The following is a 10,143-nucleotide window of genomic DNA, read 5'->3' as shown; positions in this document are numbered from 1 at the left end:
TTTTCAGAAAGAGGGTAAATTGACGACGTCAAATTTGCTGCAATTTTCCACAACGTTGAAAACAGTTGTGGGCGATGAGCCCTATTACCAGAACCAGTTTGCAGGGGACTTTTAACGCAGAATTGCGAATAGGCTAACCGGATATCACAGCCCTATTCTTTAAATCTATCCAGGCCAGTGGGCATGTAGGTTCACATGGACACTCTTCTCATTTAATTCAGAGGCTTAGGGCACTTTAGAGACAAATGGATTAATAGCGGCACAAGCTTTCATGAACTTGAATCCTCTTTATCTGATGAAGTGGCTTCTAATCCACGAATGCTTATGCCACATACAAAATTTGTTTGCCTAAGATGAAAGAAGCCACACTGTTGTTTTGGCTGAGATAACATGTGGTAATCATCTCGTACTTATTAGTACAAAATAGTTAATGATACTTTTGTTAATAGGCACTTAGGGAAACCAAACCAAAGAATCTACAAAAGTTTTTTACTGGTTTTCTGAAAGCCAGTGTTAAGGCACCACAAGATAGATGCTTTAAAATCCTCACAGAATTACAGGTTCCAAAGTTCATTGGAGGAGAAAACATGGCAATTATCCTGGTTTTGGTCCAGTTTAGATTATTGCTGTGACAGTGTTTGCCCGCAGAAGCCCCAATGAAACAAATAGAAAGAGCTGTGCAAGAGGCCATCTGCCATTTTCCCTACTTGTCTCTCCTCCATTCACCCTCTGGATAACCCTGTCTAGTGTTCACTATATGTTCAATTGCTGTTTGCATCCATTTGCAGAGATTTATTTTTGTGTGTTGCCATATCAAAATATATCAATAAAGAAGTTTTACTTTGGTTTAATTTTTTGGAGTGTGGTTTGGAACGATGTCGAAACCCACTATTTCAATCAGTTCTGAGTGGCAATGTAACTGACACGCAGTAGACCCATCTTTTTATATTGTATAATACTAAAATTCAGGTTACAGCGGTACCTCGGGTTACAGATGCTTCAGGTTACAGACGCTTCAGGTTACAGACTCCGCTAACCCGGAAGTACAATGTTGATATTGAATACAATTAAACAATAGTTTTAAGAATTCATATCTTGATGATTTGAACCTTTCAAATCTTGCCAACGAAGGTGCAAAAGTGATTTAACAAAAGCTCTTCATTCAAAGAAAACAAAGGCGGTGTTCAGAATGCTGGAATTAATTGCTCTAATCTCTGCTCGTAGTGTTTATCTTGCATACAATTAGTTTGCAGGACCCCTATGCCAGGACCTCTGGGCTCTCCTTAATAGAAACTGGTTGTTCATCTGTACAAGTACACAGAAGAAGGCCTGGTCCTGCACTAGGGGCCTAAATCAACCCTGGGGTTGACTTGCCTGCCATTATTACAGGCTGGGGTGGGGCACAGTTTCAGGGTGGCGGTTGTTTGTACTTCTTACCTCTTGACTGTGCTTTCAATGAAGTTGTAACTCCTCCCTTTTGCTCAAAGTTGGTTAAAGGCTAATTAAACTAATGAGCGTGCTGTGGTTTAAAAAGAAATGAAATTATCCTTCCTTCTCTGTGTATGCATTCATTCTGCTCCTTCATCTGAACATCCAAATTACATTCCTTTGATTCCAGATCTTAAGGGATTTATTGAAATCAATATATGTAGGTAACTTGCTGCAGGGAAATGGCTCAGGAAGCATCTTGTTTTATTCTCTCCTCCTTTAATTTTATACCACTCTCATCTACCACAAAAGTCTCTCTTGACTAATTGGTACTCCCCGTTCGTTGAACCAGCATGAGCTGTCACAAATACGTAAGCACTGCACTGAAATGGTACATTGTAAAACAAAAAAGGAAGGAAAGTAAAATAAATACATTGCTAGCATTCTTTACCACCAACAGTAGCACAAGAAAATCAAGCTATGTCTAAACTTTGCAAAGATTTTTCCAACAATAGAAGTGGCGCCCATGAGAGAGGTGCCAGAACTGCGCTCCAGTGTGCTCCGGCTGATAAAACCCCCACTGACCTGGAGAATCTATTGTTTTCTGTATGTAAGAGATTTTATTTTGAACGGAAGAACCTTCAGTCACATGAGACCCTGCCATCTACAGTCTAAACTTCAGACTGCTGCATGGGCTGCTCCCCAGACACACCTTGACAATCTCAGAGAGAACAAGGCCTGGAATAGGAAAACACAGACTTTTAAGTTAATGTAGAAGTGACAAAATTCCAGACTTTGCAGTTTCAAGGTGGCACGTTGGAATTCACTAGACTGAGGCCGTACTCACACCTTACTTTTGAAGGATTGTGATACCACTAAACAGTCATGGCTTCCCCCAAAAGAATTATGGGAGCTGCAGTTTGTTAAGGATGCTGAGAGTTAGTAGGAGACCCTCCGTATTCCCCACTCATAGCTGCAATTTACAGAGCAGATTAACAAGCAACCCCTCTTCACTGGGAACTCTGGGAATCATAGCTTTGGGGAGGGAACACAAGTCTCCCAACAACCCTTAGCACCTTCGATAAACTACAGTTCCCAGAATCCTCCTGTGGATTTTTCCTGAGAGGGGACTTCTTCTTGTATGGAGGAACGCTCAGTTCTGATGCGAGCTTGTGATCCGAGGCTTGAGGTGGTTGTCTGGGCCTCTCGCCACCCTTCTCACACCCCCACTTCACGCCCTCTGTTGTCGTCATCCTTCTCCTCCGACTCCACAGAGCACACTTCTTCGTGGCTTTCCTCTTCCTTCTCCCCGCACATTCTCTGGCAGCTCTCGTTCCAGCACATCCGCAGGTGGAAGTAGCCGGCGCAGGTGATGATGAAAAGGATGGAGGTGAAAACCAGCCCCCACAGCGCCACCCGCTTCTCAGCCCTGCCATTTATGGTGCACTCAATCCTCTGCTGGCACTTGGTAGTCGCCGGGGTGCATACCCAATACGCCCCCCAGAGCCTGGGCATCTGGAAGATGAAAATGACACAGAGGAAAGAGATCTCCAAGGCAAGGATAAGTCCCACCCAGATATCAAAGAGGGGGACACCACAGATGTTAGTGATCCTGGGCCTCTTCTTCCGCCTAGAAGAAGATTCTCTGTGTCGGTCGTGGTGGTGGGCAGCTTCACACGCCGGGGTCGCGTGACATGGCTCAGCCTCGGTGCATGTGCAGGCCGTGTCTCCATGGTAACACAGCATCGGTCCGGCAGCCATGCCTGGTCCGGGCATGACCTGAGCCTGGCCAACGGGCTTGCAGTGGGAGTCTCCAGCCATCCATGGCTGGTTGCACACATTGCCTCCAAAATCCCCATCACTCCTGCCTGTGGTGTCAAAGGTTACGTGGCGCTGGCCATGCACCTTACACCCCTGAGCCGGCCTGCGTTTGATGGCCATGTTTGCTTTGTCATCTACCCAGGGATGGGCAGGGACATAGCCCATGCTGCCTTCGGTGTCTGACTTGCATTTGGTGGCCGTGTTGTATTTGCCATCATCACGGATACCTTGGCCAATGTATCTTTTAGGTGTGCCCATAGCATACCCATCACTACCCAAACCACCCGATTCTTGAGGGTTGGCATATCTCCAATGGAGGGGCTCTCTGTGCTCGTCACCTGACCAAGACTGAGGGGGCATTTTGCCTTTGTAAGGTGAGCCGCTAAGGGAGGCCGAGGTGCTCTTGGTGGCCACGTGGCACTGCTCCTTTTCGCCGCAATAGGATGCCGCAGTGGTTTGCCTCATGTGACCTTGATGTGCGGCCATCTTGGTTTGCCTAGTGTCCATTGGACCGTAGCTCACACTGGGGCCATACCCTTCGGCCATGGGGGCTGCATGCCCCCCGTGCCAATCATCCCAGTGGGTATAGTAAGGATGGTGGGCATGGTGGCGATGGTGGGCATCGTCGCGGCCATAGTGCCTAGGGAGACCACGGCGCCCAACGTTGTAGATGGTGGATATGTCGGGGACGCCACTGTGGGATGCTGTGGCAACAATGGCCAAGCCTTCCCTTTTATCCCTATCCTCTTTCTCTCTCCTCCTCTTCTTCTTCTTCTCCTTGGGGGTGGTGAGCCGCAGGAGCCCTACGAGAAGGATCAACGCGATGAATACCAGCCCCCATGTTGCTGCGACGGAGATGGGAAAATGTTGGTTGTAGCACAGGGCTGTGCAGAAGTCTCGCGACAGGTCGCCTTCGCCCTCGGTGATACTGCAGCTGGTGTCGTCTTTGATCTTGTCCCAGGGGCCATTGGCGAAGAAAATGGCCATGATGCGGAGTCCCAGCAGGAAGTACCATGGGTTCAAGCCCTCGCAGTCGAGTGCACCGGAGAGGGAGGACAGCAATGGCCGAAAGAGATGGATAAGACCTGAGAGGATGATGGACATCTGTGGAGAGACAGGGGTAAGGGTGGGAAAGGGGAGGTTAGGCCTCAGGCAGGAACCTGCATTGGAATTCTACCCAGGGCCAGCACTGGGATTTGGTACCACTGGGCATTAACTGAGGTACACTCCACAACAGGGGCCCCACTGTCGACCCACAGAGCCTTTAGCCTCCTCCTTGCCCTCATTTCCTGTTCCTCTGTCCTATGCAAGCAACCACACAAGTGAAGAGAGGAAGCGGCTGTCCTCTCCTTCTGGGTGTTAGCCACGTTGGGCTCGTGGCAAAAAAATGGGAAGCAGGCACTGTGACATAGAGAAGATGGACTTGCTCAGGGAGGGGTCCCACGGAAGGCCTCCTGCCCCCCCAATCTAGTCAATGTGCTTTCATTATTTGGGGTGAGCCAAACTGGGCTGTGGGGTGAAGGGGAAAAGCACAGAACTCTCTTCCTCAGCTTCCAGGGTGAACATAGGAAGAGCCCCAGTAGATCAGGCCAAAGACCCATCTAGACCTGCAGCTGTCAGGCTCCAGGGAATCAGCTTCCTACCCCATGGCCGTAAATGAGCAGATCAAGCAAAATGAGTTCGTACCAGTTAGTTTCTTTAATAAACACAGCGAAGGACAAAAGAAAGCATCCACCGAGAATGGAGGTGCTCCCAATTAAGGGTCACTCCCCCCCCCCCGTTCCTATTAATCTACTTCACTCCTACATCTTGTATTCTGGGCTTGTAGCCTCTGTGCTTTCTGTTCTGACATTTTCTGAGCTCTCCGTGACTTTGGAGATGAGGGTGTGTGTGGATACTATCCAAAGACTGTGAATCTGTTAACTCTCTCTCTCCCAGTGCTTCTTCTCCTAGCTGTTCCCCATCCAGTATTTCCCAGCTTCTGCCTTCTGAACTATGCCCCTCTGCAAACCACTGTTCTAAATCTATGCTGTCCTCCTGCTCCTGGGAAGATCCAGGAGCAGAGCAGGGGGAGGAGGTGGCTCCCACCATTCCTCCTCATTGCAACCCTCCTCAGCACGGTCCCTGACAGGTGCCTGCTCTCACAGTGGCCATGCAGGACCTGAACACAACAGCACTTTCCTAATATCATACCCTCCAACAAGATGAAAGTGGACATTCCACACTGCCCACCAACTGACCCTGCGCAACACCCCCTCTTTTTTTGTCCCACACCCCAAAGAGCATTTCCTTTTAGAAGTGACACCACTTAGAAGACACAGCACACACGCCTCCACCGTCCTGAGAAAACCCCTGAATCCTGGTTTTATTTTAGTTTATTCTTTGGTAGATTTACAAAAAGAAAAAACACACCAATAAATAAATTTTAGAAAGGGGTGAGATTAGATGCGGATGCACAAAGCATTTTTAATATATTTTTTAAAAAAGATCAAGACTCCTCGCACTCCGCTCCATTCCCCCCTGGCTGTCACGCGGCAGCTTCTCCTCTTCCTCCTCCTCCCCGCCTGCTCTTCAAGCTGCCAAAGGAAGGCCGGCAAGCAGTGGCCATGAAGAGGCAACGGGATGCTCCCTCGCACTACCACAGCGCCGGCTCATCCTCCTCCCTGAGCTCTGCGCTGGTGGGGCAAATAAGGACATTGCAGTATCAAATCAGAAACCGGGATGGCTTTTGTAATTCCGGGACTGTCCCTGGAAAATCAGGACACTTTGTTTGCAATTTGTGATTCCCAGGAACTAGTACTCAGAGGCTTATTGCTGGCTTGTTGTCATTGATAGCCTCATCCTACATGCAACCCAATTTGCGCCTGCGGAGGTTAGATGACTTGCACCAAGCAGGAGTTATGCCACACTTTCCAAAGCATTTCCCCAAAGCTTTCCTTGTTGGAAGAAGTCCAAACATTTGGGAAAGTGGTTTCATTGTGCAAGACCTCCTGACCAACTGCAACTGGGCAACCTGAACTGGCAGGTATGTGATCGAATCCCAACCAAAAACTGTGGCGGTCTGGAAGTGCCCCGTTTAAGCCTTACCTGCCAGGTTTGCTAATGCCTGGCTTTCTGTCTCCAGCCTTCTCCTTTCCAGAGTGAAACCTCAGTAAGCAACCCAGGCTTGGGGAAACCTTTTCTGGAGCATACTAGCCCCGTAATCCTGCAGTGATTCAAGCTTGATAACCTCTGGTCCAGCCAGCACTGGGCTTCCCTTCCTCCCCTCTTCCGCAACTTCCATTTCCTATTGACTTTCACAGTCATCCTCTTTTGTCCACTCCTTTCTTCATGCCTGTTCCATCATCAGTTTCTTTCCTTCTGTCTCCTTCTCCCCCTTTCTCTGATTTGCCCACAGCTAAGGCCAACTTTTCACGAGGTCTTGAGGCCTTGTTCAGGCATTAGTCCCTGCCTTCCTCTGCTCCACTTGAAGCAGGTCGCTTGGCCCAGATTGCAGGGCTAGGCCTGTTTACTTCCTTCAGCATTAGCATGACAGCTGCTAGCAGAATATTCCTTTGTCAGGCAGATTGCTGGTTTGTAGTGGTTGCTTGATGTTTCATTCATGGGAACTAATAGTTAGGAGATGATCTCTTGACGGTTGGGAATACCTCCCTGAGCACCTCCAGACTCTTGAAATTGCTGGGTGGGTTTCAGTCACACACTTGCAAACTCAGGTTGTGCAGTTTTTGTCTATTCCGAGGCTTTGCTCAGCAGACCCACTTACCCCAAAAGCTCAGAGTTTTTGTGATAAGCAAAACTATTGGGAAATGCACTGGGAAATGTAGGGTGACACTTCCTTTGAAGGAATGTCATCTAACCACTCCACAAGCAAATCAGAATGAATATTCATTAAATAACTTCTGGCTGCATATACCCTATACATTTAAATAACATGACACCACTCCCCACCTACCAAATAATCCCGGGAGCTGTAGTTTGTGATGGGAGCTAGGATTTGTAGATCTGTGACGGGAGCTGTAGTTTGTGATGGGAGCTAGGATTTGTAGATCTGTGACGGTACAGACTACAATTCCCAGGATTCCTTTGGGGTGCGTGCTTTAAAGATATGGTGTGGCCTAATCTCCCTGCAAACAAATCAGGATACGTGCTCAGTGAGCAGCTCACCCGGCAGTGCCCTTTGTTTCTGAATGAAAGACGGGAACACAGAGAGGGAGTTGTGTTGTGTTGAGTTGACTGAAGCTTGGGGTATTGGATCTCTCTCTCTCTAGAGATCTGATATAGGTACTGGATCTGCTGCCATATAGGTGTGTGTGCTTTCTATGCATATTTCTATGTAAATACAAATGCAACTGTTACAAAGCAGACCTAAGGCTCCATGTGAAAGCAGCATCTAGACACCTATGGTTCCCCCCGGCAAGGACTGTAGGTTCTTAAAGGTGTCCAGAGTTGTTAGCTGACCCCCACTCCCCCCTCAGAGGTACAATCCTCAGAGTGGTTTAACAGTCAATCCCTCTTCACAAGGAGCTCTGGGAATACAGTTCTCCTAACAATTCTCTCTCTTTTTTTTTTTTTTTAAAAAAAACCACGTTTTTATTGCATTTTCAGTTTACAGAAGAAAAAAGAAGAAAAATAAGTAATACTCCAACTTTCAAAATACATTTTTAGATTGTTAGCTGGACTTCCCCACACCTCCCTCACCCTGCATTCTTTACAATAAAACATATCAGCAAATTATTACCTTGTTTCGTATCTTATCTATACCTTTCAAAATATTTTACTTCTAATTTTAAGGTGCCTTCTATCTAATATTTATGCCTTAAAATAAAAAATATAATAACCTTAAATTTCAACTTTTTCTTAGGTGTAACTTGTCTTCCCATTTTCTCGATCTAGTTGCAGGAGCTAGGTTCCAAAACATGCAGATTCTTAACATTCATATAGCTTGTATTGTTTTTGCAAATAGTCCTTAAATTTTTTCCAATCTTCTTCCGTTGTCTCTTCATCCAAATCCCGGATTCTGCTAGTCATTTCAGCCAATTCCATATAGTCCATCAACTGCGTCTGCCACTCTTCCAGCGTGGGAAGATCTTGTGTCTTCCCAGTTCTCCTAACAATTCTCAACACCCTTAACAAAGTACTCTTCCCAGTATTCTTTGGGGAAAGCCATGACAGTTTAAAGTGGTATGATATTGCTTTAAATGTCTAGTGTGGGTGCCAGTGCCTCTGTGGCCCCCTCCTACCAGCAGGAAGCAAGACCTGGTAGAACTGTCTCTGGAAGTTTCCTTCTCTCTTACGTTTCTTTGGTGGGACATTTTCACAGCCCCCATATTCCTTCCTTCTGACTTGCCTCTCCTCACATGTTTTCACTCATCTAATCCCCGCAGTGGACTCTTTCAGCCACTAACATATTGCTATGGGTTTCTAGGTGCCAGGCTCCCCTAATTCCCTGGGTCCAGTAGGTGTTAGAATTCAGTCAAGTCTTGGGGAGCCAAACTGGATGCCAGACTGCTAAACCTTGGACCCAGCTCCCCATGTCTAGGAGATTGCCTGGGAGATGAGCCATTGGGAGGAAAGGTAATGGGCCTTTAAGAAAGCCAAGGAGAGGGGGCTCTGTGCTAGACTCAGCTCAGAGTTGTTGGAAGATAATGCCGGTGTTTGAAGCAGAGATTTGAGAGTTGTCTAGAGTGATGTGTATGCTGATAAAGGCAGCAAGCTGGAGAGAGGGTCGGAGCATATGGCTCCCCCCCCAAAGAATCGTGGGAACTGTACTTGACCACTCACAGAACTGCAACTCCCAGCACCACAACAAACTGCAGTTCCCAGAAATCTCCTAGCAGTGCTTGATCTATAACATAGAACACAACTACTTTATAAGATGACCACCCCGATGTCAGCTGCACTGGGCTTTGGTTAAAACTCTGCCTCTCTCTCCTTCCACCAAACATGGGGCCAATGCATTCCAAAATCCTGCTTTACACTAATGTGGTGTCTTGTCTGGCGGTACATATGTTTGCTTATTTTTGTGAGATTTTTCTTTTAGTATTATTGGGGTTTTTTAAATGCTTTGATTTCTAATCCGCCTTCATTTTAAACAATCAGTTAATAAATGCGGTGGAATTCTCCTAAGCTGTGAACTGCTGCCTTCAAGGCTCTCTCATCCTCCAGGGCCTTTCTACCACATGACATATTGTCCCGAGGTTCTGAGTTTTCTTGCATGAAGTGACTTAACCTGCCATGGAGTCGCCCCCTTGGCAAGTTACTTCTTTCGTTTTATTTCTCAGAAAATAAATCCATTGGGCCAAGTTAGCTCCTTGCCCCTGTTAGCCAATAAATGTACGTACCCCTGTTCACTCTCCTCTCCGTACCTGATAACTTGGCTACGTGGGTTTCCCCTTCTTCTTTCATCCGTCCTGCTTTGGAGTCCAGACCCTCTTGCCAAACCACAGCTGATCCTGAATCCTGCAGTGTATATCCTAGTTTGGAGGCAGCCAAACAACCCGCCAGTCAGACCGAGAGCACAGGTGAAGACACCGACAACGTGTGGCAGGGCCCGACAATATATTGAGTCACTCCCTGCTCACTTGGATTCCTGCCCTGGCCAGGCAGCCTCACTTCTGCTGCCAAGAAATTCCACAACCGCCCACAGGGCATCTTGGGCTGCTGTGGCAAAACAAAGGCTTGTCCCGATCATTAGTGTGATTAATGTTTCTGCACAGAGGAGACCGCATCCGAGGATATTTTGCAAAGGTTCCTGTTGCATACACAGAGAAAAACCCCAAGACTCTGCCCCTAAAACCGCAAATGTGGGAAAAGCTGACAGCTCCCGATTTTCCAAAAGATAATGGGAAAGAACCATCCATCTCCCAGATTATCCAATTTCCTCTGACTCCCATG

The 10,143-nt window shown here is 47.3% G+C and overlaps 1 protein-coding gene across 1 annotated transcript; it reads right to left on the bottom strand.

The window, feature by feature from the left end:
• Positions 1–781: 781 nt before the first annotated feature.
• LOC309327262 (uncharacterized protein) lies at positions 782–9,840 on the bottom strand. The gene is made up of 2 exons (XM_081836413.1): positions 9,615–9,840; positions 782–4,353 (listed from the first exon to the last, which is right to left on the bottom strand). Exon 2 carries the CDS (start codon positions 4,351–4,353, stop codon positions 2,647–2,649), a length of 1,707 nt encoding a protein of 568 aa, XP_081692539.1. The 5' UTR covers positions 9,615–9,840; the 3' UTR covers positions 782–2,646.
• Between the last annotated feature and the right edge of the window lie 303 nt (positions 9,841–10,143).

This window comes from Podarcis erhardii (assembly GCF_964252035.2).
Source record: "Podarcis erhardii genome assembly, chromosome: 13".
NCBI lineage: Eukaryota > Metazoa > Chordata > Lepidosauria > Squamata > Lacertidae > Podarcis > Podarcis erhardii.
This window is presented reverse-complemented; position numbering and strand designations above follow the sequence as displayed.